The sequence below is a fragment of the Bufo bufo genome, chromosome 3, assembly GCF_905171765.1.
Source record: "Bufo bufo chromosome 3, aBufBuf1.1, whole genome shotgun sequence".
Lineage (NCBI taxonomy): Eukaryota > Metazoa > Chordata > Amphibia > Anura > Bufonidae > Bufo > Bufo bufo.
Genome location: NC_053391.1, coordinates 280,025,101 through 280,051,231, shown reverse-complemented (window position 1 = coordinate 280,051,231; position 26,131 = coordinate 280,025,101). Strand labels below are relative to the sequence as shown.

At 45.1% G+C, this 26,131-nt stretch overlaps 1 protein-coding gene across 1 annotated transcript in view; it reads right to left on the bottom strand.

Moving 5' to 3' along the window:
* ILRUN (inflammation and lipid regulator with UBA-like and NBR1-like domains) overlaps positions 1–26,131 on the bottom strand; it is a 239,794-nt gene that overhangs the window by 188,367 nt on the left and 25,296 nt on the right. The window contains exon 2 of the mRNA XM_040424155.1: positions 13,010–13,164. Within this exon, the coding sequence (XP_040280089.1) occupies positions 13,010–13,164 (155 nt within the window). The remainder of the gene's footprint in view (positions 1–13,009; positions 13,165–26,131) is intronic.

Below are 26,131 nucleotides of genomic sequence, written 5' to 3'. Positions count from 1 at the left end.
CTCTCACTATCCACGGTACTCCCCTCTGTAGGTTTGAATTTAATTCCCACCATTTTAGTGAGGACCGAATGTGATCCGGAATTGTTATTAGACTGTCCAGGGAATCCCGTTTCCGGTTCCATATTTTTAACATAAACGTCTGAAGAGGACGGGAATATATTTGCGCCCACTTCACTGCCGGAATACAAGCTGTAAAGGACCCTATCAGGGCCATAGTTTGTCTTATGGTGTGGGATTTTTGTTGACTGAATTGTTTTACTTGGGATTGGATTTTTGTGATCTTCTCTGCTGGTAAAAAGCATTTTTGGCTCACTGAGTCTATGAGAATACCCAAAAAAACTATTTTTTTGTGTGGGAACTAAGTGAGACTTCTCCCGATTTAAAATCCAACCCAGTTCCTCCAGTCTGTCTATCGTTTTGGATAGATTGGTCTCTAGATCTTTCTGGGAGTCCCCCACTATCAAAAGGTCGTCCAGATATGGAACTATCATTACTTTTTCCTTTCTCAGAGGGGTTATTGCCTCTAGCATAATTTTTGTAAAAAGCCTGGGGGCAGTTGTTATCCCAAAAGGTAGTGCTTGAAACTGGAAATGTTTTAGATGCCCTTGGATCCATAACGCTATTTTCAAGAAAGGTTGTGACCCTGGATGAATGGGTACGTGAAAATACGCATTTTTTAAATCTATGGATGCTAGAAAAACCCCTTCTTGTAAAACTTTGACCGTGGTTCTTATAGATTCCATCTTGAATTTCTCGTACTTTATGGACTTGTTCAGGGCTTTCATATTTATAATGAGACGCATTTTCCTGTTTGGTTTTTTTACCAAAAAAACCCTGGAATAAACAGCGCAGACAACTTGATCCGTTGGCACCGGAACTAAAACGTTCATCTGAACTAACAGTTCGATTTCTTGCTCCATGCAAAGCTGGAGATGTTCCGAGCTCTGAACTGGAGTCTGAACAAATAGAGAGAGGGGACTCTTGACAAAGGGAATACTGTACCCCTTGTGGCTGCATGAGTATTTTTCCCAGCATTCCACAAATCTTCCCAGTCTTCCCCCCACTGGGGCTCTGGCGTCATTTTTTGGAAGATTCCTCAGAACGGGGAGAGAACATAAAACCCTTCCCTTTCTGTTTTCCCGAACTCCAGTTTTCCGTTTTACTCCTTTTATTTTGAAAACTAACCTTTTTTTGGGGATGAAAAAAAGGAGTTTTCCTTTTCTTTTTATCCTCTGGGAAGTTCTTTTTGGAATCAGAGGCTTTCTCTAGAAATTTATCTAAGTTCTGACCAAAGAGAAGGCTACCATAAAACGGGATGTTGCATAATTTTGCCTTGGAACCTGTGTCTCCAGACCAGGCTTTTAGCCAAAGTGCCCTTCTAGAGTTATTAGCTAGAGCCGTAGCTGTTGCGGCCAGCCTAACAGAATCCGCTGTTGTGTCCGACAAAAAATCTACGGCTTTTAATAAGAGAGGGAAGGAGTCTGCAAAGTTTTCGGATGGGGTATTGGATTTTAATAATATATCCGGTTGTTCCAACCAACTTTTTAGGGACCTAGCTACGGATGTGGCCGCGATATTAGGTTTAAATAAAGCCGCGACCGCATCCCAGGTTCTTTTAAGGTTAGCATCCACTTTTTTATCCATAGGATCATGCAATGATCCTGTATCTTCAAATGGTAAAGAAGAACCTTTAGCCAGTTTGGAGAGTGAAACATAAATTTTAGGACAATTCAAGAACGGGGATAATTCTTCTTCGTCAAAAGGAAGCCTTTTCCTAATTGTTCGGGGTAGGAAAACTTTCCTGTCTGGATTTTTCCACTCCCTCAAGATAAGAGACTGTAGATTTTTGTGTACAGGAAATACCCTTTTTTTCTTGGTTTCTAACACTGAAAACATTCTATCCTGGGCGGATCTATGTATTTTTTCTTCTTTAATTTCCATGGTATCTCTGACTGCTTTCAATAGATAGTTTATATCATACTTCAGATGAAAATAAATAATTTTTAAAATCTCCATCAGAGTCAGAATTATTACTACCCTCATCGCTATCTGAAGAAACATCCGAAGAAGATGAAGAGGTTTTTAAGGGGGATTTTTTCCTGGGCCCCTGTTTTGATGTTGACGGTACGCTAGCGGCTGCAGAAAAATCTGAAAAAGCGGATTTTATTTCTTGCTTAATCAGACACTGCAGTTCCTGTTTTAAAGACAGGACTTCTTTCCTGACAATGTTATCAATGCATTTTCCACAAAGTTTTTTATCATGATTATCGGGGAGTTTAGCCGAACATACGCGACATCTAGGAATTTTAGATTTCTGCGCTATTTTAGGCTTCAAAGAACTGTCTTTGTCACTCTTCCATACAAAAAACAGGGGAAAGATGAGAAAGACTTAGTAACAGTGCAAGCAGCATTCCATACTCACAACCTGGATGTCACTCACAGCTACAGGTTGGTCCATAGCTTCCTCCCGATCCATATGTGCGGACATCTGAGGCTGCAGGAAAGCTTGCAATCTCTCTGGTCAGAGGCAGACATCCGACTTGACCAGGGCGCCAGTTTTTAAACCCACGTATGGCCGGAAGTCTCCCCAGGACCTCCGACGTCATCCAGGCCGGCAACTCTCAGGCTACCACTATTAGGCCCCCGGATGACGTCACCCGCCGGAGCCGAGAATCTCGGGCAGCGGACGGCCTAGAAACCGGAAGTGCTCCTTTGAGTGTCCGGTTGCTGCGGCCTGCCACTACGCGCTGGCGCGCGCGAGTTTTGAACAAGAAGTGGACCGCAGCAGGCACCCATGGGACGGACTTACTTGCCCAAGGTAAGACCGTGGCTGGCGCAATGCACCCGCCATCCGCGATAGCTCCCGACCGGAGCGCAAACGTAGTTCCTATCCTCCGCCTGGCAGGGACAGGAAGACACTGAAGATACGTGAGGAGGCGGGCCCTTTTGAACCTTCCTGTCCCTGCCTGGCTGGAGGAGGAGGATAATCTCCAAGTAAGGTGCCGTCATGGAGGGGAGGGGAAAAATGGCCATTTCTATAATGGGCCGTCAGTTCTGTTACACAAATTGCGGAATGCACATGGGTGGCATCCGTGTTTTGCGGTACCGCAATTTGCGGACCGCAAAAACACATCACGTTCTTGTGCAAGAGGCCTATTACATAGAATGTAGTGGAGAAGCTGGAAAAAAAAAAAGTGTAAATGTGGTGGAATAGAAAAATTGCCTTCTGGCACAGTTTTATGAGTTTTATTTTTATGGAGCTCCCTATGTCGTAAAACTGACCTGTTTATTCTCTGAGCCGGTACAATTACAGGAATACTACATTTTTATAGTTTTTCTTGAGTGAAAAAAAAAAAAAGTGTCAGGAAAAAAATTGTTTTTTCTTTGCAATGCCATCTTCTGACCATCATAACTTTTCATATTTACGTCTACGGTGTTGTGTGAGGGCTCATTTTTTGCAAGAAATCTGTAGTTTGGGATTGCATTTTGAGATGTGTATGACTATTTGATCACTTTGTATTTCATTCACCATATGGGATAAATACGTTTATATTTTAATAGTTTGGGCATTTTGGGATGCGGTGATACTAGTGATGTTTATATTTTTATGGGCAAAGGAGAGTAATTAGAATTCAAAATTTTTTTACTTTTCAATAAATTTTTTATAAGCCCCCCTAGGAGACTTAAACGTGATCATCTGATCACTTTTCCTAGAGACTGCAGTAAATTACCAATGCAATCTATGGCAGATTGCTGTGGCAGGCCTCAGATGCTTCAGACGGCATGAGGCTGCCACCGCAATAGACATATGGTATTTAAGAGGTTAAAAGTCTGTGATCTGCATTACTGCTAATCACGGACTTTGAGGCAGATTTATCAAACTGGTGTAAAGTAGAACTGGCTTAGTTGCCCATAGCAACCAGATTTCACCTTTCAATTTCAAAGGAGCTGAAAGATGGAATCTGATTGGTTGCTCTGAGCAACTAAGCCAGTTCTACTTTACACCAGTTTGATAAATGAGCCCCTTTGTCTTTGGGTGTCTGCTGTGTGTGTCTGCAGAAACCTGTCAGCAGGAGCTGAGCAGGTACCATTTTTAAAGACCTGACATTCAACGTACATGTACAGCAGATGATGGCAAGGTGTTACAGTTAGGTGGGAAAGTAACTGGCTGAGTGATAGAAAACAGAGGGTGGGTGTTGAAGGTAAGCTGTGATAGGAAAGTAACCAATCACAGCTTTTAACACTGCGCGACAAAAAGTGGTGCTGTGTTAAAGCACCAATCACTGCAATTGGTTAGTAACCAATGACTAAGCGAGGCAATCAGAGTGGTGGGACCTCAATGATGGTTCCCTAGGCGTGAACTGTAATAGTCTGCTGTCTAGGATGGCAGCCACAGTTGATATAACATGCCTTCATGGAAAACACGGCATATTAAAGCAGTGAAGTACTATTATGGCACAGAGCACAAATTAACTTCCTGGAATGACAGAGGGTAGTGGATTAAAAAAGAATTTTTCACATTGGTTATTTTTCTGTAAGCTTTAGATAACCTATTACTGCAATGTATATATTTTTTGCCCTTTGTATTTTTAGCCATGTCAAATCTTTTACAGTTCTTAACACCTGGTGTAAAGATAAATTTAAATAAAACAGGAATATCTGGTTTAAAAACAAATAAAACAGGATGTGTAAATTATTTTCTTCATCTGCCTCTGTGCACTTTTAAGGCCTCTTGCACAAGAACGTGTGCGCCTCATGGTCGTGCTGCGGCCCGCAAAATGTGGGCTGCGATGCACGAACTCCGTCCGTGTGGCAGCCGCAGCGGATCGCGGACCCATTCACTTTAATTGGTCTACAATCGGCAAAAAGATAGGACATGTTCTATCTTTTTGCGGAACGGAAGTACGGGACGAAAACTCCATAGTGCTTCCGTAAAGTTCCGTTCCGCATCTCGGGATTTGCGGACCCATTCAAGTGAATGGGTCCGCATACGTGATGCGGAATGCCCACGGAATACAGCAGGTTGTTACGGACGCAATGATATCAAATATGTCTACTTTCTTTGTTTGTTTCAGTTTTACATAATAAAGCATTTTTGAAAAAAAAATTATGTTTTTGTGTCACCATTTTCTGAACGCCATATTTTTTTTTATTTTCCTGCCGATAGTCTTGTGCAGGGACTCGTTTTTTTGCAGAGAGTGTTAAAGTTTTTATTGGTACCATTTTTGGGTACATATGATTTTTTGATCATTCATTATAACACTTTAAGGGGCAAGGTGACCAAAAAACTAAAGTTTAGTCTTACCGGTAAACGGTTTTCCAGAAGTCCGACATGACAGTACCCACTGGAGGATGTCCTATTGGATATCTGTAGGGACAGGAAGCGTGAAAAGGTTAAAAGGCCCCTCCCCTACCCTCCCACCAGTGTTCTTTCCAATTACTACACCAGATAGGATCCAAACAATTTATTGAACTTCCATGTTAATCTCACATTGGAAATGTAATTAGGGACCCTGGCAATAATCAAAAAGAAATATTGGGGGGAAAATAACGGGTACTGTCATGTCGGACTTCTGGAAAACCGTTTACCGGTAAGACTAAACTTTAGTTTCCAGGACGTCCCTCCATGACAGTACCCACTGGAGAACTACCAGCTAAATAACTAGGGGGGGGACCACAGCCTGAAGGACCTTACGACCGAACGCTAGGTCCTGGTTGGCCAGAGAATCAAGTCTATAATGCTTAACAAATGTAGAGAAACTGGACCAGGTAGCGGCCCTGCAAATCTGCTCCACCGAAGCATCCGCTTTTTCTGCCCATGACGATGCCACTGCTCTGGTGGAGTGGGCTTTTATGGATAAAGGGCAAGTAAGACCTTTTTGTATGTAAACCTCTCGAATCAAGTCTCTGATCCAACGGGCTAGAGTCTGTTTCGAGGCCTTGCTGCCTCTGTTCCTTCCCCCAAACGAAACAAAGAGGCTCTGAGATTTTCTCCATGGCGCCGTCCTCTGAAGGTAAGCGAGAATGGATCTTCTTACGTCCAGGCAGTGGAATCTTTCCTCCTTCGTATTCTTGGGGGAGGCACAAAAGGAGGGAAGGATTATTTCCTGGTTCCTGTGAAATGGAGATACTACTTTTGGTAAAAAGGACTGATCTAATTTTAAAATGACTCGGTCATCCAGAATTTTCAAGAATGGTTCCCTGATGGAGAGGGCTTGAATCTCCCCAATTCTACGAGCTGTGGTAATGGCTAGAAGAAAGACAGTTTTTAGGGAAAGTAATTTATCTGATAACTGGTCAATAGGCTCAAAGGGAGAACCACATAGACCGTCTAAGACTATATTTAAGTCCCATGGGGGGACCGTCTGCCTAATAGTAGGTCTCAACCTGGAGATTGATTTAACAAATCTTCTAATCCACCTGTGGTCTGCCAGAGGAGTATCCAGGAAACTACTCAAAGCCGAAATTTGGACTTTAAGGGTACTGGGTTTCAGACCCAAATCGAACCCTGCCTGTAAGAAGTCCAGGATGCAGCCTATGGATGGGACCGAGATCCCTGGATGAGAATCTGAGAGCCATGATGTAAACCTCCTCCATATCTTTAAGTATATGGCTGAGGTTACAGGTTTGCGGCTCTGCTGCATGGTTGAAATTACCTTATCTGATAGGCCTTTACTTCTCAGGATCTGCCTTTCAGGATCCAGGCTGTTAGTTTCAGTTTCTCGAGGTTCGGGTGTTCCAGGGGCCCCTGTACGAGAAGGTCCTTCCTTCCTGGAAGGGTTATTGGATCGTCTATGAGTAAATCCTTTAGCAGCGGGAACCAGGCTCTCTTCGGCCAGGCCGGGGCTATCAGAACAAGGGTCGCTGAGCAAGCCTTTAGCTTCTTCAGGACCAAAGGAATCAAGGGAAAGGGAGGGAAGGCATATGCCAGGTTTATGTCCCAAACCTGGGATAAGGCGGCTACCCCTAGTGGATTGTCTCTGGGGTTCAGAGAGAAGAACTGATTTACTTGGGTGTTCCTCCTGGAAGCAAATAGGTCTATCTGTGGGAACCCCCACTGGTGGCAGATCTGAAGGAAGACCTCCCGGTTTAGGCACCATTCGCCTGCGTCGAGACAGTGTCTGCTTAGAAAGTCTGCTGCTGAGTTGTCTGCCCCCTTCAGGTGAACGGCCGTCAGAGAGGATCTTCCTCTCTGCCCAGTGAAAAATCTTTTCTGACAGAACCTGAAGATGAGGGTTCCTGGTTCCCCCTTGCCTCTTCAGGTAACACACCGTAGTCATGTTGTCTGACAGGATTTTGATGTGGTGGTTGGAGAGAATGAAATCGGCCGATTCTAGGGTCTTCCATACAGCCTTCAATTCCCTGTAATTTGAGGACCTGTGGCTGTCCAGGCTGGACCATCGACCCTGGAAGACATGACCCTTCAGATGGGCACCCCAGCCCCACTGGCTTGCATCCGTGGTGATGACAATGGAAGGAGACGGGTTCCAGGCTACCCCCTTCCTTAGATTTTCGGGGTTGATCCACCACGAAAGGGATTTTAGACACCGCTTTGTAAGCGCTATCCTTGTGTCTAGGGAATGATGATCCCTGTTCCATGATGACAGGATTGCGGCCTGTAGGATCCTGGAATGAAACTGAGCCCACGGGATTACTGATATACATGATGTCATCAGGCCCAGAATTTTCATAGCCTCTCTTAGAGTATGGACCCTCCTTTTTTGGAACGCCACTATCTTCCCCTTTATGATCTCCTGCTTGGACTCTGGAAGGAAGGAAAATTGATTTCTTGAGTCCAAGAGAACTCCCAGGAATTGTTTTCTGGTGCTTGGTCTTAGGTCGGATTTGGGGTAATTTATTATCCAGCCGAGATCCTTGAAAAGAGCTAGGGTCTGATGGATGCTGCTCTCGAGGTTCAGTTTGGTGTCTGCTATTAGGAGAAAATCGTCGAGGTATGGAACAATCTTTATCTGCTGTACTCTCAGATACGCCACTACCTCTGTGATGATCTTTGTAAAGATGCGAGGGGCCGACGAAATACCAAAGGGGAGACACTGGAATTGGTAATGAAGGAGAGTCCCCTCCTGGATGACTGCAAACCTGAGATATTTCTGGTGTAAAGGATGAATCGGGATGTGATAATACGCATCCTTCAGGTCCATGGTACATAGTAGATCTCCAACTGAAATTAACGGGATTGCTGATCTTATGGATTCCATCTTGAACTTGTGATAGGTTATTGACTTGTTCAAGGATTTCAGGTTGATAATTGTCCTGTAAGAACCATCCGGCTTTTTTATTAGAAAAAGGCTTGAATAGTGTCCCAAGTATTTTTGATCTTCCGGAACCTGGACTATAGCATTTAATCTTAGAAGCTTCTGCAAGTCCAGACCTAACTGATCTTGTTGCTCCCTTGAATGGAATTTGGTGATTAGGAATCTTTCCGGGGGAGGACCGCGAAATTCTAATTTTACCCCTTCTCGGATGGAATTGAGGATCCACTGATTTTGGGTAACCAGAGTCCAGGATTCCCAAAACAGGCGGAGCCTGCCCCCTACTGGCCTGATGTCATTGTTTGCTTGGGCCTGAGTTAGGATTGAAGAGGAACCCTCTACCTCTCCCTCCTTTAGGGTAGCTCCATCTACCCGTTTTACCTTTTCCTCACTCTGAGGATGTGAAGTGCCTAGAGGTCTTACGAAAGGGCTGTACTGGTTTCTTTGCCTTTTCTTCTGGAAACCCCTTCTTTTTGTCCGCTGCACTTTCCAAGATGGAATCTAGGACCTGGCCAAAATGGTATGCTCCAGTAAAGGGGATTGCACATAGTTTATTTTTTGATGCAATGTCTCCCGTCCAGGATTTGAGCCAGAGGGCCCGTCTTGCAGTATTTGTAAGGGCGTCATTCCTGGCTGAGAAACGAATCGACTCTGCCGAAGCGTCTGCCATGAAGGATGCTGCAATTTTTAGTAAAGGTAAGGACTCGAGTATTTCCTCCCTGGAAGTTTTCATTTTGAGATGTTCTTCCAGTTGCTCAAGCCATAGGCACATGGCGCGAGCAACCGAAGTTGCTGCAATATTAGCATTAATAGTAGCCGCTGAAGATTCCCAGGCTTTTTTCAGAAGAGCATCCATCTTCGAATGGTATGGACGTCTTCTTCACCACTTTGGCGACCTGGATGTCGACTTTTGGAACTTCATCCCAAAGTTTTGTTTCCTCCAGGTTGAAAGCCATCCTGCTTTTAAACTCTCTGGGTATATAGAGCTTTTTATCGCCCTCTTCCCACTCATCTTTGATAAGGTCCTGTAAGTACGAATTTACCGGGAAAAGCTTTCTTTTCCTGGCCCTTAAACCGCCGAACATCTCGTCCTGTACAGAACGCTTCGGCTCCTCCTCCTCAACAGCCATGGTTTGCCTCACTGCTGTAAGGAGAGAGTCCAGATGTTCTGAGGAAAACAGATATCTCTTGGGTTCCTCTGACACGGAAGGGGGGATCTCCTCCTCCATTTAGTCCGAAGGATACCCGGTTTCCTCCTCCGACTCTGATACCACATGTACTCTGGCACGCTTGGACGGAGGGGAAGAGGGAACTGGAAGGGAAGGGGGCTGACTCATTCCTGCCGCCTGAACTTCCTCTCTGACAATGGATCTCAGCTCTTCCAGAAAAGATGGTTGCTCCTCCTTCAGGATTTTTGCCAAGCAATCCGTGCAGAGGGCCTTCTTATACGACTCAGAAAGCTTTTTAATGCACGTAGCACATTTCCTAGCTTTTTTCCTGGAGTCTCCATGTGGTTTGTGTCCCGTCTCCTTTTCCACCTTAATAGGGGGAGAAGGAGATATAAAAACTGGTCTAAAGGATTTATTGACCTAACCAGCCGGATACTACTTACAGTAGTCTGGATGAGGGGGTCAGCTACCGCATCTAGCCTGCTCAACCCTTGGGCCTCCATGATGTACCTGCCTGGAGCACACATCACAGCGTTTTTTAAAGGATCTTACCTTACTGGCCCATCCCTCATCGCTGCCGGATCCGCCTCCTCTTCCGGGGGACTCATCCTAAGAGGAGTCGACCCCTCATGCGAAGCCTCCGGCTGAGGCTCCAGCCTGAATGCGCGCCGGTATCCTGGCCACGTCACTTCCGGGTCGCACAGGAAGTGACGTGGAACGCATCATCGGAGGAGGACGGAGCCGCTGCTGTGCGCAGAGCTCCATCGGAGAAGCCGCAACAGCGTCCTGGTACCGCGGCGTCAGAAAAAAAGGTACCCGGAAAGCTAGGGGACCCCTTCCCGGAGGGGTGCTGGCTTTAGGCCGCAAACTAGGGGTGCACCGAAATGAAAATTCTGGTCCGAAACCGAAAATTCAGGATGCCCTTGACCGAAAACCGAAACTGCCTTTTTGCCCAAATACTTTTAAAATACTTTTTTTTTTAATGATTTTATTAATTCTTTTTCATGAATGAAATTCATCTGTGGGTGGCGCTGTTATGGAGAGGGGGATCTGTGGGTGGCGCTGCTATGGAGAGGGGGATCTGTGGGTGGCGCTGTTATGGAGAGGGGGATCTGTGGGTGGCGCTGTTATGGAGAGGGGGATCTGTGGGTGGCGCTGTTATGGAGAGGGGGATCTGTGGGTGGCGCTGTTATGGAGAGGGGGATCTGTGGGTGGCGCTGTTATGGAGAGGGGGATCTGTGGGTGGCGCTGTTATGGAGAGGGGGATCTGTGGGTGGCGCTGTTATGGAGAGGGGGATCTGTGGGTGGCGCTGTTATGGAGAGGGGGATCTGTGGGTGGCGCTGTTATGGAGAGGGGGATCTGTGGGTGGCGCTGTTATGGAGAGGGGGATCTGTGGGTGGCGCTGTTATGGAGAGGGGGATCTGTGGGTGGCGCTGTTATGGAGAGGGGGATCTGTGGGTGGCGCTGTTATGGAGAGGGGGATCTGTGCACTGTTATGGAAAGGGGATATGTGCACTGTTATGGGCATAACAGTGCACAGATCCCTTTCCCCATAACAGTGCACAGATCCCCCCTCCCCATAGCAGTGCCATAGACCGATCCCCCTACCCATTACAGCCCCGGCCCTGCTGCTCACAGCATCACTCACTGCATCTTTATTTTACCTTACAATCGTGACGCTCCAGTAACAACTCTGCAGGCAGAGCGGAGGGCGGCGTAACGTCACTTACTCACGTGACGAACCTGCTCCGCCCACTTTATGAATGAAGGAGGCGGAGCAGGCGCGTCACGTGAGTAAGTGACGTTACACCGGCCTCCGCTCTGCCTGCAGAGTTGTTAGTTACTGGAGCCTCACGATTGTAAGGTAAAATAAAGATGCAGTGACAAAGTAAACCGCCCGCCCGCAGATGGTGGGTGACAAATCCCACACCCCATATTTTCGGCCGATATGTAATAATATCGGCCGAAGTGGATTAGGTGCATTTTCGGCCGATATTTTCGGCTGCCGGAATTTCGGTGCACCCCTACCGCAAACGGAGGCTGAAGAGGAGAGGCATGAGCCCCCCGACCAGCCTGGCCTAGTACTGATCCCTACAAGTAGCAGAGATCCCTTCTCACAGCTCCTATCCCCGTAGGGACAGGAAGAACACTGGTGGGAGGGGAGGGGCCTTTTAACCTTTTCACGCTTCCTGTCCCTACAGATATCCAATAGGACATCCTCCAGTGGGTTCTGTCATGGAGGGACGTCCTGGAAATTGGCTGTTTTAGCACAGTTTTTATGTATTTATTTTTACAGCGTTCACCTCAGGGGTTAGGTCATGTGACAGTTTTATAGAGCAGATCGTTAGGGACGTGGCGATACCTAATATGTATACTTTTTCTTATTTATTAAAGTTTTACACAATAATAGCATTTTTGAAAGAAAGAAAAATATGTTTTAATGTCTCCATGTTCTGAGAGCTATAGTTTTTTTATTTTTTGAGCGATTTTCTTATATGGGGGCTTATTTTTTGCGGGATGAGGTGACTTTTATTGGTACCATTTTGTGGGACATACGCCTTTTTGATCACTTGGTGTTGCACTTTTTGTGATGTAAGGTGACAAAAATGGCTTTTTATGACACTATTTTAATTTTTTATGGTGTTTATCGGAGTGGGAGGATCATGTGATATATATAGAGAGCCGACCATCACTAAAGCAACAATACCAAATATGTCGATTTTATTTTTTTCTATTTTTAACATTCGTTTTTTAATTCCTTAGTTGGGGATTTATTTATTTATTTATTTTTATATGTGAAACCTTTTTTTTATTTTACGCTTTGCGTCCCCCATAAGGTCATACAAGACCTCTGGGGGACATTTAACTTCACATCTTTCTTTTGTAATTGGGGCTGACATAGTAGCCCCAGTTACAGGGGAAATACACCCCACGGAGAGGCTGTACAGCCTCAATGCAGGGCTGATCGAGGTCTGTAGAAGACCCGTCAGCTCCTACACTCTCCCGGCCCCGGCGGTCACATGGCCGCTGGGCCAGGACAGGAAGAGCACTCTCTATATCGCTGTATACACAGCTCTCACAAGGCAGGGACACCTGGGAACTGTCCCTGCCTTCTCTCTGGGTTGCCCTGCTGTCAATGACAGCGGGAAACCCGCTCGGCAGCTTCACGATTAGCGTGCAGCCGCCATCTCTGAATGGACGTTCAGAAACGTTCATTGAGATATAGAGATCCATCTCCCGGACGTTTATAGTCAACAGGCGGACGGGAGGTGGTTAAAGAGAATCTGTTGCCTACTCTCTGAAGGCAGCATGTAGTAGTGACAGGCACACCAATTTTAGCTAAATGTCAAGTGGCAAAAACGAACCCCTAATTAGTTGCAGCACTTAAGGATAAATGTGTCAATCAACAGCTGGTTAGGCTCACAGTTCAAAAATACGATAGTGAAACAAATTTAATGTGATTTAGCATATATAGCTAAAATAAGTGTGCCATGCTGTGCTCAATGAGGATAGCATGTACAGTAGTAGGTACCACACCAGATTTCCTGTTTCAATTATTATATTACCTGTGTTCTGCACTCTCCAAGTTTTTGTGAATTGGGTATTGGGAGGTACAGATTCTCCTTCCCCGATAGTTACATCTTCTACAAATGACATGCATGGGATGTTGACATTAGGGCTTTCAAAATCATAATATGCCCCAATGGCTGCCTGTAGATTCCTAAAAAAACAAAAAGCAATAAAATATTTAGTACAATTTGCATGTATTTAAAGATTATATAAAAAAAAATTAAATATAAGATAAATTATCTACAAAGTTCATTCATGTAACATACTGTGGCTGGAAGAGCAAAAACACTGAATTGAGGGCAGCATTTCAGCACATAGACTGGGAGTGTCTATTGTCACATAATAGTACAGAGGATAAATGGGAGAGCTTTACATCTGCATTATGTAATTATACTGCAAAATTTATTGCTGTAGTTAAAAAGTATAAACTGCTAAAATTAAACCCCACATGGCTTAGAGGTGCTGTAAAAATGGAAATAAAAATAAATAAAAAAGGAATCTAAAAAATATCAAGTCAAAGCAGAAAGGTCACCTCAATGACCGTAAAGGGTAATGGTCACTAAAGAAAAGGTATAGGCAGAGTAAGGGCTCTTTCACATGAGCGGATCCAGCGAGGGTAATCCGCTGCGTGAAAGAGAGCCAAGCCCCATTGGGGATTCAGGTAGTTAGGTTTTAGACAGGAGTTAGACAGGGTGTTATATGTGCGTCTCAAATTTAGAGACTCTACATCACTGATTTATAAAAATATGTAGGCAAGTCTGATGACAAAAGCTGTACACAGAATCTTTGGCCACTGATAGTGCGACTGTCACTCCTGAAAGTTTTAATCTCCCCACTTTATGTTCCCAAGCATTATGTTGGTTTTAAAAGAAATATAATAAAATTGAGTTTTATATTATTAGTCAGAGGAGTTGCAAAAATACGCGTGGTCCTAGTGACCGTTAATAATTAAAAAAAAAACAAGCCCCATTCCGGACTGCAGAGAGACAGAGCATTAACATGAATGATAAAGCTCCGTGCCTATCTGTGACCTTTTTGCTACAAAATTACAGTGACAACTTTCACAGAGCTTGCTGCATTCTCAAGTGCAGCATTTATAAGTGCATCCGAGATATTTAGGAGATACTCCGGCGGTAATCTGGAGGTGGATACAATCTATAAAAATGTAAGATTTGTTTGATTAAAATCTTTCCCCTCTTTAAAATGGCAGACCTGGTTCTGTGAAGGAATTGTTGTGCTTTTATTTCAGGTTCCACTCTTCGGAGGTTTGGATGCTGTCTGATCTGTAGACAGCTCTCCATAATGCAGCAGGAAATTGCATTTTTGAAATATGAGATTTGTAAATTAACTGTTAAACTCAGGCTGGGAATGTTGCAATGCCACTGCCACAGAGGCCCCCTAGAAATGGAAGATGGGTTACTGCAGGTTCTGGTAGACTGAGAGTTGTTTATAAAAGACATATCCCACAGTCTGTGGCTCTCCATAATTCATTTGCAGCACTTTCAGAGAGCAAGAGCAACATGGAGGATGGCTCAGGCACAGTGGGTGAGGAACAATCATCTCCCATGCCTAAAGTATGCAAGACTGCAGCCAAAGACAAAAAGGATTAGGTGAGGTTTGATAATAAGCAGCTGTTGGTGGGCGATTCTATCATAAGAGGTGTGAAGTTTGAGGAAAATGGTGTTGCGAGATGTCTCCCTGGTGCTACCGCTAGCAGGGATAGACGACGGATCCTTAATATTGTTAGGCAAGCAAAGCAGGAAAGGGAGGTGGATGTTATTGTCTATCTTGGGACAAATGATCTGGCTTACAATGAGGTGAAGGAAGCTTTTCACACACTTGGAAATTATATACGGGAGGTTGCATCGACTGTTTCATTCTCTGCAGTTTTGCCTGTGCAGAACCTTCAGCATGAAGATGCGCATTAAGGAATTCAATGTATGGCTTAGTGAATGGTGTCTGAACCAAGGGTTTAGCTTTGTGTCTCATGTTAGCTCTCGTTGGAATAGAAAAGAAATGTACAAGAAAGATGGTTTGCATCTTTCTCTCAAGGGAACGAATGTCCTCAGTTTACAGTTCAAAATATTTGCTAAGGGGCATTTAAACTAGGAAAGGGGGGCAAAAGAGTGATAATCCAGCAGTCCGACTGCCCCCGGAACAATGCCGGAAGATGCCAGTAGCACATAGGTTAAGAAATTACAAGCTCAGAGTCTTGCAGGGCTCCAGATGGCTACCAAAATGGTCGCCAATGCGACTTAGAATTTACAAATGGCGCCATTTGCGACTAGACCCGCCACCGCAGCTCTGCCGTTGAATACAGCGGCGGGGCACAGGAGATGATAGTTCTCTACCCCACCTCCGATGTTCTTCTCATCAGCGCAGAGGAGAAGTAGTCTCTCCCTCCCCCCCTGTGCTGCTGCAGCCGCCAATAAGGAAAGAGACAGAAGGAGGAGAGGAGGGGCTGTGGCCACTGCGCCACCAATGAAGATAACTGACCTGTTAATACAAATACAGGGAGGCGGGTTCCGGAATCAAATAGCCGTCACCCGACCTCTATGACAGGGAGCGGCATCTGAGGGGTTAACTGCAGCGGATCGCAGCTCCCTGTCATAGAGGTCGGGTGCCGGCTATTTGATTCCGGCACCCGCCTCCTGTATTTGTATTAACAGGTCAGTTATCTTCATTGGTGGTGCAGTGCGCCCCCCCCAACACCCCAGTATAATAAACATTGTTGGCGCAGTGCCAATGAGGGTTAAAAAATAAATAAAAAATTAACTCACCTCCTCCAATTGATCGCGTAGCTGCCGGTCTCCTGTTCTTTCTTCAGGACCTGTCAGGACCTGTGGTGACATCACTGAGCTCATCACATGGTCCATTACCATGGTGATGTATCATGTGATGAGCACAGTGATGTCACCACAGGTCCTGAAGAAAGAACAGGAGACCGTCAGCTACACGATCAATTGGAGGAGGGGAGTTAATATTTTATTTATTTTTTAACCCTCAATTGACCTTGTACTAAGCATTCTGCATTAAAGAATGCTATTATTTTCCCTTATAACCATGTTATAAGGGAAAATAATACAGTGAATAGACTTTCATCCTAGCAACCATGCGTGAAAATCGCACCGCATCCGCACTTGCTTGCGGATGCTTGCGATTTTCACACTGCCCCATTAACTTCTATGGGGCCTGCGTTGCGTGAAAATCGCACAGCATAGAGCATTCTGAGATTTTAATGCAACAAACAAGTGATGCGTGAAAATCACCGCTCATACGCACAGCCCCATAGAAGTGAATGGGCCCAGATTCAGTGCGGGTGCAATGCGTTCACCTCAAGCATTGCACCCGCGCAGAAATCTCGCCCGTGTGAAAGGGGCCTAAGGGTGAATAGGACAAGGGTTCCAGCCTCTACGGGGGCTAATAGTAAAAAAAACACTAAGGCTACTTTCACACTTGCGGCAGTGTGATCCGGCGGGCAGTTCCGTATTTGGAACTGCCCATCAGATCTGCCGATCTGGATGTGACTGAAAGCATTTGTGAGACGCATCCGGATGCGGATCTATCTCACAAATGCATTGCAAGAACGAATCCATCTCTACGATTGTCATTCGGACAGACGGATCCGTCTTGTATCTTTTTACCGGTCTGTGCATGCGCAGACCGGAAGGACGGATCTGGCATTCCGGTATTTTGAATGCCGGATCCGGCACTAATACATTCCTATGGGGAAAAATGCCGGATCCGGTATTCAGGTAAGTCTTCCGTTTTTTTTGCCGGAGATAAAACCGTAGCATACTACGGTTTTCTCTTTTGCCTGATCAGTCAAAATGACTGAACTGAAGACATCCTGATGCATCCTGAACGGATTACTCTCCATTCAGAATGCATGGGGATATACCTGATCAGTTCTTTTCCGGTATAGAGCCCCTGTGACGGAACTCTATGCCGGAAATTAAAAAAGCTAGTGTGAAAGTACCCTAAAATATTACGTTTAAATCCCCCCTTTTCCAATTTTACATCTGAAATATATAAACAACAAATAAACATATTACATAGCTCTGCGTCCGAAAAGTCCAAACTATTAAATTATTTAAAAATATCTCCTATGCGGTGAGCGCCGTAACAGAAATAAATAAATAAAAACCATGAGATTCGCCATTTTTTAGTCACCTTGTCACCCCAAAATATAGGATAGGACTGTTCTATTATGGGCTGAAGGTTTCATAAAACGCTAAATGCAGGCGGCTTTTTTGGTGTTTTTTTTTTTGCGCGGTATTGAGTATCGAAATACTTCTTTATGGTGACGAAAGCAAATCAAAATATAGATTTAGTGGCTGTTACTGAGACATGGTTCAATGGGAGTAATGACTGGGATATAACAATACCAGGGTTCTCTCTATATAGGAAATATGTGGCCACAGGATGAGAAAGGCGCTCATAGGGTAAATAGGTAAAGATGAAACAGCGTTCTTCAATTTAAGGTGAATATGTGCTGCTCACCTGTTTGGGTTGCACCGATTGGGTGCAACCGTGATGAAGGTCCGCTGGATTAGCTAGGTATCAGGTTGGAGCTGCCATGTCCAAAAGAACCAAGGGCGAGGGCCAAGTCGCCACTTCGTTAATTGCTAGAAATACTGACAGTGCCAGTCACGACCTTTGTGGTCTGGCGAGCTGGTGGACGTGAGGCGCAAATCACAACCGGATTAGACAAGTACGGGTTTATTGAAAGACAACGCGTTTCGGGGTGCGCATGCCCCCTTTATCAAGTCTTTGCCAGAGATGAATTAGATATGGCTGAAGCGCTGTGGCTTTGCTATTATACTTCGTCAGGCAATGCTGTTGCGGTGGTGAGGCTGGTGTAGCTGGGGTATTCTGACCCGGCTACTGCACGTGTAAGCACGCAACACGTGCAGTAGCCGGGTCAGATTACCCCAGCTACACCAGCCTCACCACCGCAACAGCATTGCCTGATGAAGTATAATAGCAAAGCCACAGCGCTTCAGCCATATCTAACTCATCTCTGGCAAAGACTTGATAAAGGGGTCATGCGCACCCTGAAACGCATTGTCTCTCAATAAACCCGTACTTGTCTAATCCGGTTGTGATTTGCGCCTCACGTCCACCAGCTCGCCAGACCACAAAGGTCGTGATGGGCACTGTCAGTATTTCTATATAGGAAAGACAGAGAAGGCAAGAAAGGGGGAGGGGTGGCCCTGCATGTGAAAGATAGCATAAAATCTAATTTAATACAAGTTAGCGAGACCAATTTAGAGCCAGTTTGGGTTACCTTGCAGCTTGATAATCATAAGGTAACTTATGTAGGTGTGATATATATAGACCACCTAGTTATCATTATGGGAGACTTTAATCTTCCTGATGTAAACTGGAAAACCAAAATGGCTAGTTCTGCCAGGAGTACAGATATTCTAAAGTCCCTACTGGGATTATCTCTACAGCAAGTAGTTGAGGAGCCAACCCGGAAGAAGGCCATTTTAGATTTAGTATTCACAAATGGGAATTTGGTATCTGATATTACTGTAGGGGAAAGCTTGGGATCTAGTGATCACCAGTCAGTGTGGTTTATTATAAGTACAGTGACTGAGTCACACTACACAAAAACAAAAAAGTTTTAGATTTTAGAAAAACTGACTTTTCTAAAATTAGATTAGTGGTAAACGAGTCCCTATCAGATTGGAACACTTTCAATGGAGTCCAGGAGAAATGGGACTACTTAAAAGTGGCACTATTGAAGGAAACAGATAATTGCATTAGGCTTGTCAGTAAAAGCAAAAAAATAAATAAAAGAGACTACTGTGGTACTCAGCAGAAGTGGCCAAAATCAGTAAAGGGAGTCTGTCACCTACATAACATGTTTTAAACTGATGATATAGCTCTGTGGCAGGCAGATCCATAACACTGATGGTACCCATGTTTAGTTTTTCAGAGCCTCCAAAGTACCTAAAATAAAGTTTTAAAAATATCTAAATTACCTATCGCAAGTGCCCAGGGGAGGAGAGTGTGCTGCAAGTGACCAGTGCTCCCCGCCTTACTTGCTCCTGACTCCTCCCCTCTGTATCGTCCGGCCAGCCCTGTATCCTTGCTGGGTCATTTTCATCTCCATTCATAATCCAGAGCCTGTGCGCTTTACCGCCAGTGTACGTAACTGGCCCATGCGCATGGCATATCAGTATGCCTCTGCCCACAGTGGGCAATGTACTGCGCATGCCCGGACCCGGCGGTGAAGCGAACAAGCACTAGATTATGAATGGAGATGAGAATTACGCCGCAAGGATACAGGGCTGGCCGGACGATACAGAGGGGAGGAGTCAGGAGCAAGTAAGGCGGGGAGCACTGGGCACTTGCAGCACACTCTCCGCCCCTGGGCACTTGCGATAGATAATTTGCATATTTTTAAAACTTCATTTTAGGTACTTTGGAGGCTCTGAAAAACTAAACATGGGTACCATCAGTGTTATGGATCTGCCTCCCACAGAGCTATATCATCAGTTTAAAACATGTTATGTAGGTGACAGACTCCCTTTAAAAACAAAAATATAGCATTTAGTAATTATACAAAAAACAATAAAAAAAAACGAGGATGACAGGCAAATTTATAAGATTAGGCAGAGAGGCCAAGTAAGTTATAAGAGCTTCTAAAGCATAGGCAGAAGAGAAATTAGCTCAGTCAGTGAAAAAAAAAGCGATAAGACATTCTTCAGATACATAAATGAAAAAAAGGAAACTAAAACAAGGAATTACCAAATTAAAGGAAACCTGTCACCGGGATTTTGTGTATAGAGTTAAGGACATGGGCTGCTAGATGGCCGCTAGCACATCCGCAATATCCAGTCCCCATAGTTCTGTGTGCTTTTATTGTGTAAAAAAAACTCATCTCACATACAGGACTCATCACAGGGTAATTTGCATATGTATCAAATCTGGGTTTTTTTTACACAATAAAAGCACAGAGAGCTATGGGGACTGGGTATTGCGGATGTGCTAGCTGCCACCTAGCAACACATGTCCTCAGCTCTATACCCAAAATCCAGGTGACAGGTTCCCTTTAAAAACAAAAGAAGGAAGGCATATGGAAGAAGATAAAGAACTAGCTGACTGCCTCAATGAATACTTCTGTTCAGTTTTTACAAAGTAAAATGAAGGAAAAGGACCTCAGTTAGGAAGACTAATGAATATTTTGATGCATGTGTCTTTACAGAGGAAGAGGGTCTAAGTCAGTTGTCTAAAATTAATACAAATAAGTCACAGGGGCCTGATGGGATACACCCAAAGCTATTAAAAGAGCTTAGCGGCGAACTAGCAAAACCATTAACAGATTTATTTAACAAATCACTGGTAACGGGAGACGTCCCAGAAGATTGGAAATTAGCAAATGTTGTGCCCATTCACAAGAAAGGTAGTAGGGAGGAATCTGGCAACTATAGACCAGTAAGCCCGACATCAATAGTGGGGAAATTAATGAAAACCATACTTAAGGAGAGGATTGTGGAACATCTAAAATCCTGTGGATTGAAAAATGAAAAACAGCATGGGTTTACTTCAGGGAGATCATGTCAAACTAATCTTATTGATTTTTTTTGATTGGGTGATTAAAATAATAGATGGCGGAGGTGCAATAGACATCGCTTATCTAGACTTTAGTAAGGCTTTTGATACTGTCCCACATAGAAGGCTTATCAATAAATTGCAGTCTTTGTGCTTGTACTCCCATATTGTTGAATGGATTAGGCAGTGGCTGAGGGACAGACAACAGAGGGTTGTAGTCAATGGAGTATATTCAGACCATGGTCTTGTTACCAGTGGGGTATTTCAGGGATCTGTTCGGGGACATATATTGCTTAATATCTTTATCAGCGAAATTGCAGAAGGCCTCGATGGTAAGGGGTGTCTTTTTGCAGATGACACAAAGTTGATGTTCCTGGAGGGATACATCAAATGGAAAATGATTTAGGAAAACTAGAGGAATGGTCAAAAAATCTGGCAACTAAAAGGTAATGTTGATAAGTGCAAGATAATGCACCTGGGGTGTAAAAACCCAAGAGCAGTATATAAAATCTGTGATACAGTCCTAACCTCAGTATCTGAGGAAAGGGATTTAGGGGTCATTATTTCAGAAGACTTAAAGGTAGGCAGACAATGTCATAGAGCAGCAGGGAATGCTAGCAGAATGCTTGGGTGTATAGGGAGAGGCATTACCAGTAGAAAGAGGGAGGTGCTCATGCCGCTCTACAGAGCACTAGTGAGACCTCATTTGGAGCATTGTGCTCAGTACTGGAGACCATATCTCCAGAAGGATAGTAATACTTTGGAGAGAGTTCAGAGAAGAGCTACTAAACTGGTACATGGATTGCAGGATAAAACTTACCAGGAAAGATTAAAGGACCTTAACATGTATAGCTTGGAAGAAAGACGAGACAGAGGGGATATGATAGAAACTTTTAAATACATAAAGGGAATCAACAAGGTAAAAGAGGAGAGAATATTTAAAAGAAGAAAAACTGCTACAAGAGGACATAGTTTTAAATTAGAGGGGCAAAGTAGTGGATGCATGGAATAGCCTACCTGCAGAAGTGGTAGCTGCAAATACAGTGAAGGAGTTTAAGCATGCATGGGATAGGCATGAGGCCATCCTTCATATAAGATAGGGCCAGGGGCTATTCATAGTATTCAGTATATTGGGCAGACTAGATGGGCCAGAACACATTCTATGTTTCTATCTCACTGTGATTTTGTAGTAAAAAGATCAGAGAGGCACGGAGCATTATCAATAAAGTTAATGCTCCGTGCCCTGCTGTCCAGAACAGGGCTTGGCTATCTTTCACGCAGCGGATTAGCCATTAAGGTTGTATTAGACCAGCAGATGAGGCTGATGATTGTCGGGAAGGATAAATCGCCTGCTCGTTACTGGAGGGGACGACTGATATTACATGCATTGCTAATGCCATCGCTCATCCCCATCAAAAATCATTATTTGCCAGCATCAGACCATAATTAGAAGGCACAATATGCCACTGGCAAACCATGATTTTTTTTAGTCTGTTTAAAAACTGATTTCCCAAAGAAAGAGTTTGCTCTTCATCGAGAAAATCTGTGTCACAGGCAGATTTTAGCTCTGTATATACAAAATAATAGAAAGGAGTAGATATCGGTGGTGCCAGGGCTGTTAGTACATCCAGTAATATACTCAATTGGCTAAATATACATATGGTCCAAGATATGTTAAAGGGGTTATCCCATGAATAATGTAAAAAATTAAAATCAGACATCATATAGTACATGACAACCTCTTTCTAACAAAGCTAAAACCAGCCCTGTACTGCACATGGATCCAGAGATCTCCCCATTCATTGCTCTGCTAGATTTATATCAAGCTGACAGCTCAAGGGGCGTGTCTTTTATGCTGCAGCTCAGGGGGCGTGTAAATTCTGCTGGAGCTCTCTCCCTATCACAGCTCAGGATGTAGTTGTAAGACAAAATTGAGCATGTGCAGCCTTCTTAAAGAGGACCTTTCATGGTTTTCTTTTAGTTGAATTAAATAAATATCTTTCATTGCAGGTAACCCCCGCTGATGCTGCCACCCTGCCTGCTTTTTTTTTACAAATATCGCTCTTACACCCCGCTGTGCCCCCCTGCAGTTTTACCGCTCAGTATGTTAATCCTGAGCATCGGTAAAGGGAGGAGAAGACGCCAGGGTTTCTCAATGGGTGTCTCCTTCTCCCTGGCTGTGCAGAGGTCAAATCACAGCGGAGCGCGTCACAGCCAGGGAGAAAAAAAAAGCTTACCTTCTCCCTGGCTATGACACTGCCCGATTTCCCTGAAGACGCCGGTGTTCCCGCGAAACATGTTGGGTGGAAGTGTTTAGTTGGTTTTAGAAAATGCAGTGGGAGCGCAGTTAGGCATGGATGCAAAAGCATGCTGACTATAATCTAGTGGATAGTGCTGGTGTATGCGCCCAATACACCAATATAATTAACCAAGAGAGATGCAAAATGTCACTGCTGAGATTATAGGCATATACCGTATTTTTCGCCCCATAAGACGCACTTTTTCTCCCCCCAAAATGGGGGGGGAAATGCCCCTGTGTGTTATGGGGCGAATGCTGGCATTTTTACATCGCTGGCTGTGATGTATGCGAGAGCGGGGGGAGGGACAGGGAGGAGGAGCTGGGGGCCGGCAATAGCGGCAGGGCGGTGCAGTCCGTGTACTATAGCCCCGCCCCGCCGGTATACTAATATAAAATATCTTATTCAATTAATAGTTATTAAACATGCCCCCTCACTCCTCATAGTACCTTACATCCTAACCGCTTCAGTAGAATGCAGGCAGGCGGGCGGCAGCGTAACTCCCTGATGTCACGTGCCTGTGCCGCCTGGCCTGCCTGCCTGCATTGTACTGAAGCGGTTAGGATGTACGGTACTATTAGGAGTTGGGGGGCATGTGTAACAACTTTTAATTGAATAAGACATTTTATATTTGTATACTGGAGCGGCGGGGGGGGGGGGGGATCTGTGGATGACATTTTTATGGGGGACATCTGTGGATGGCACAGTTATGGGCTGGGGGTCTGTGGATGGCACATATATAACAGTGCCATCCACAGATCCCCCCTCTAACAGTGTCCGTCATCCACAGATCCCCCCTCAACAGTGTCCGTCATCCACAGATCCCCCCATAAGTGTCCGTCACCCACAGATCCCCCCATAACAGTGTCCGTCACCCACAGATCCCCCCATAACAGTGTCCGTCACCCACAGATCCCCCCATAACAGTGTCCGTCACCCACAGATCCCCCCATAACAGTGTCCGTCATCCACAGATCCCCCCATAACAGTGTCCGTCACCCACAGATCCCCCCATAACAGTGTCCGTCACCCACAGATCCCCCCATAACAGTGTCCGTCACCCACAGATCCCCCCATAACAGTGTCCGTCACCCACAGATCCCCCCATAACAGTGTTCGTCACCCACAGATCCCCCCATAACAGTGTCCGTCATCCACAGATCCCCCATAACAGTGTCAGTCATCCACAGATCCCCCCCATAACAGAGTCAGTCATCCACAGGTCCCCCCATAACAGTGTTTGTCATCCACAGATCCCCCCATAACAGAGTCCGTCATCCACAGATCCCCCCCCCATAACAGTGTCCGTCATCCACAGATCCCCCCATAACAGTGTCCGTCATCCACAGATCCCCCCATAACAGTGTCCGTCATCCACAGATCACCCCATAACAGTGTCCGTCATCCACAGATCCCCCCATAACAGTGTCCGTCATCCACAGACCACCATTAGTTCCAAACCCACCAAAAGCACACCTTTTGGTTAAAAATATATTTTTTCTTATTTTCCTCCCCAAAAACCTAGGTGCGTCTTATGGGCCGGTGCGTCTTATAGGGCGAAAAATACGGTACTCTTCTATTCAACATGCTGACTATACTGTGAACCGTACTGCGGTATTTTAAACAAAAATTCCATATCATATGCAAGATTCTATTAACATGATGGAATAAAAGTTTAGTTTTATATTTAGTGCTGAATCCATTTTTATTGAATAGAAAAAGAACACAACAATCATACATAGCAACCAAGACATTGTATGAAAAATATATCTCCAATTCCATTTCCAAGACCATGCGAAACATAAAATAAAGTGCACAAATGGATTCAGAGACCACCATATTTCTCTGGGACGCAACCATGAGGACCAGAGAAGACAAATGCCATCAGATAAATGCTAAAGGAGAGATTCAGCAATATTAGGTACATACAGTGCGATATAAAGAACCTTGACTGCTAAAAAGGAAGGCAAAAGGAACTTAGGACACATTCCTGAGATACTCAGTGATGGCGTAGTTTTATATTTAGCTAGTGAGTGGAAAATAGGGTGAAATCAAGTCTTAAAAGATTGTGTGTGAATAAGTTGTAATTGTTTATTACGCCCATCACTCACTAAGTGGGTCACTTTGGTGTTAAATTGAAGATAGGATACAGCTCTGCCCTCAGCAAGTCTAGCTGTCAATCAAAGGGAGGGGGTAGTGTGTAGAGCAGAGGGGGTGTTACAAAGCAGTGCTCAAAGGATTCAGCACCGTCTCCTGGTGTTCAAACTTCTCATTAGCATATGTATACAAACACAGATTTTTCTGTAGCTGTTTAGCATACAGACAAAATAAATGTATTGTTTTAACTCCTTAAGGACACAGCCATATTTCACCTTAAAGGGCTTCTGTCACCCCACAAAACTCATTATTTTTTTTTTTGGATAGTTACATTCTTTATAGCGCGATATAGGAGAATATAATCTCATGTGCCCCCCCAGCCTCTGATCTGCTCCCCCCCAGCCTCTGATCTGCTTCCCCCCCCCAGCCTCTTATCTGCTTCCCCCCCCCCAGCCTCTGATCTGCTTCCCCCCCCAGCCTCTTATCTGCTTCCCCCCCCAGCCTCTTATCTCCCCCCCCCAGCCTCTTATCTCCCCCCTATGGTAACTTAAACCCACCCCCCCCTCCCTCCCCAGTATTAATCATTGGTGGCAGTGGCCACAGGGTCCCCCTCCTCCCCCCATCATTGGTGGCAGTGGGGAGTTCCGATCGGAGTCCCAGCAGAGTAATGCTGGGGCTCCGATCGGTTACCATGGCAGCCAGGACGCTACTGAAGTCCTGGCTGCGATGGTATATTAGTGAGCAGCATTATACTCACGTGCGCCGTGGCCGCCGGTCGCTCCTCATAGGTCTGTGCGGCGGATTGCTAATGCTTATAGCATTAGCAATCCGCCGCACAGACCTATGAGAAGAAGGAGCGACCGGCGGCCACGGCGCACCTGAGTATAATGCTGCTCACTAACATACCATCGCAGCCAGGACTTCAGTAGCGTCCTGGCTGCCATGGTAACCGATCGGAGCCCCAGCATTACACTGCTGGGACTCCGATCGGAACTGCCCACTGCCACCAATGATGGGGGGAGGAGGGGGACCCTGTGGGATATGGCTGGCACATTCATTGGCCACAGTCCCTCCCCTCCTCCTCCTACTCTGTCCTCATTGGTGTTCAGCGGCAGCCGCGCACAGTGGGGAGGGAGGGACTCCCTCCTTCTCCCTGCA